Here is a 2,753-nt window from a genome sequence, read left to right as displayed (position 1 = left end):
ATCTGCATCCAAGGTAGGCGGGGTGCGGCTGGAGGGCACCATCACTCTGGCCGTGGCGCCCCTTGACCTCCCGTCTAGGGGTGGAGGTTGGGCCAGCCCTGAGGGACTTCCCCTTCCCTCTTGCAGGTCTAATCCTGGTGAACGAACCGTACTACAACGAGGCAGGCTTTGACAGCGACCGAGGCCTGCAGGAGGGCTACGAGAACAGCCGCTGCTACAACGAGATGGCCCTCATCCGCGTGGTGCAGTCCATGACCCAGCTGGTCCGGCGGCCACCCGAGGTCTTTGAGCAGGAGATCCGGCAGCACTTTAGCACCGGTGGCTGGCGGCTGGTGAACCGCATCGAGTCCTGGCTGGAAACCCACGCCCTGCTGGAGAGGGCCCAGGCGCTGCCCAACGGGCTCCCCAAGGACAGCAGCTCGCCGGAGCCGCCGGCTGTGGCCGAGCTCTCAGACTTCGGCCGAGAGGAACCTGAGGACGGGGGGCTGGCCCCCGGGGAGGCCTCCCAGGGCTCAGACTCGGAGGGCCCGGCCTCAGCCCCCAGGGACCGCACGGAGCAGGCCTCGGAGGCCCCGCCCGACGCCTCGGTGCCGCCCAGCGTCAAGCCAAAGAAGAGGAGAAAGAGCTACCGGAGCTTCCTGCCCGAGAAGAGCGGCTACCCTGACCTCGGCTTCCCCCTCTTCCCGCTCTCCAAGGGCTTCGTCAAGAGCATCCGGGGAGTCCTGATGCAGTTCCGGGCTGCCCTGACGGAGGCGGGCATGCCCGAGAGCGCGGGGGACAAGTAGCCAGCAGCCCCGGAGGAAGGCACGTAGGTGGCCACAGGGAGAGGCCTCCCCCCTTCCCTCTCCTCCCCTGTCCCAGTGCAGGCCCCGCCCCCTGCCCTTTGCCCCCTCCTCCCAAGGTGAGTTTGCTGCTGACGTGCAGGAAGTTTCTTGAGATGCTGCCATTTGTATTCCGAAGCAATCTTCCAACAGGCAGGTGCCCTGTGGCAAAGGAAATCAGAACCGCGCAGCTGATTTTCCCCTTGTAGTCCCAGGCAGAGTGCCCCTGCGCTTCCTCCCGCGCCGTCTCGCCCTCAGGGCAGGGGTGGGCTCTCCCTGGGGTCTGACACAGGAGAACACAGGCCACGTGGACGTGCCTTGCATGAAATGTGGGTTGCCGCGGCGGTTGCCCCGTCCCGCCTGCCCTCTCAAGTCCCGCTGACGCTTCCTGGTGTCCCGGGCCCGCCCGTCGCCACCACCTGCCAGGTCTTCCCTCGCCCCCCAGCTCGGCCACCCTCCCCAGAGCGGTGCCGCCGCCACTGACTCCCGGCTGGGCCCTGGCCTGTTGAACTTGCTCTCTGCGAGAGGTGGGCACCAGGCCGGGTGCATGGCGACGCCCGGGAGGTGGTGGCCCTCGCACGCTGCCACGGGGTAAGGACAGGGAGCTGCTGCTGGGAAGACACGGCTATAGGTGCCTTGCCCTTCCTGCCCCTCGGGGTGAGGGGGATCGCAGCTCTGGCTTTGAGGTCCCCGGAGGCGGGAGCAGCAGCACAGACGAGGGCCTCTCCCGTGGACTCGGGCCCTCTCCCCTCCTGTGTCCAGTGCTCACGCCGGCAGGGGTGGCACGCAGCTCATGGAACTCAGAGTGGGCCAGCCCTCTCCCCGCCCCAGACAAGAACACAGCCTGTCAGCCCTGCGCTTAAAACCGCAGGCTCGATGTGGCAGAGTGGCGGCCAGCAGGGTTTTCCCTCGCAGAGCTGGGCCCAGAGGTTTACAAGTTTTCTAAGCGTTTGATAATGTGAAGCTCCAGGTGAAGGGGATGCCATTGAGCACATTGCAGCTATGTAATTTTTGGTGTATGTAATGTAATATTTAAGATTGAAAGAATAAATCAAAAAATATTAACTCTTACTAGGAAAACAAAAGACAAAATAAGAAGCCAAAGCATGATGTGTCTTGTCCGCCTTACGCTGGCTCCACACCTGGGCCGCCGTGAGCACGCGGCCGGCGGCAGCGCGGGGGAGGACGGGGGCCAGACCAGGGCTGCGGCGATTGGAGGCCGGAGTCGGGGTCTTGTTTGAGGATCACCCAGAGTGACTGGCGGGGCTGTGCTTCCCGGTGCGTTGTTCACGTGGAGATGTGAATGCCTATTGCTTAAGATATCTGTATAAAGTGCTGTGTGATTAAACTTTTTTTTTTTTTACTTGCATTTTTTTTGGTTTGGCTCATTACAGTGTACAAAACAGACAAGGTGGCACCATTAAACCTGCCTCTGCCATTCATCTGGCTCTGTCGCCTTTCTTTCCCTCGGGGGCACCTCACACACCCTCCCCAGGGGAAGGAAAGATCCCTGTGGCTGGGGCGGGGTGGGGGGCGTCTCAAGGCAGCAGCCCCTTCCCCACCCAGCCCGCTCCCAAGCCTCTTCATCTCCTGTCAAGGACTTGGAGGGGCCGGGAGGTGAGGGTCTAGAAGCTCAGTGGGTGGGTGCTCTTGCCTCTGAGCAGGGCCTGGGTCCTGGAGCCCCCTTTCAGCAGGGCAGCAGCAGCAGCAGCTCTGTTCCCCGGGGGCCTCTGATCAGGTCCACCCGTTCAGCTCCTTCCAGATGCTGGGGGGGGGCTGGCCTGGGCTCGAAGCCACTCTGGATGGCTGGAATCTGCCTCTCCTCACCACTGCTTCCTTTTAAACCCCAGCCCACCACTCCCCGACAAGGACAGACGAGGAGGGCAGGAGAGCCCCAGAGCCCGCCCTGGACAGACAGACTCCTTGTAAAAA

The 2,753-nt window shown here is 63.0% G+C and overlaps 1 protein-coding gene across 1 annotated transcript in view; it reads left to right on the top strand.

Moving 5' to 3' along the window:
• UBE2O (ubiquitin-conjugating enzyme E2O) overlaps nucleotides 1–2,261 on the top strand; it is a 16,482-nt gene extending 14,221 nt beyond the window's left edge. Inside the window, exons 23-24 of the mRNA XM_010856509.1 lie at nucleotides 6–13; nucleotides 127–2,261. Of these exons, the coding sequence (XP_010854811.1) occupies nucleotides 6–13; nucleotides 127–785 (667 nt within the window). The 3' untranslated portion in view covers nucleotides 786–2,261. The remainder of the gene's footprint in view (nucleotides 1–5; nucleotides 14–126) is intronic.
• Nucleotides 2,262–2,753: the final 492 nt, after the last annotated feature.

Source organism: Bison bison, unplaced genomic scaffold (assembly GCF_000754665.1).
Source record: "Bison bison bison isolate TAMUID 2011002044 unplaced genomic scaffold, Bison_UMD1.0 scf7180017864371, whole genome shotgun sequence".
Taxonomy (NCBI): Eukaryota; Metazoa; Chordata; class Mammalia; order Artiodactyla; family Bovidae; genus Bison; species Bison bison.
The sequence above is the reverse complement of the archived record's forward strand: the minus strand, read 5'-3'. Positions and strand labels throughout refer to the sequence as shown.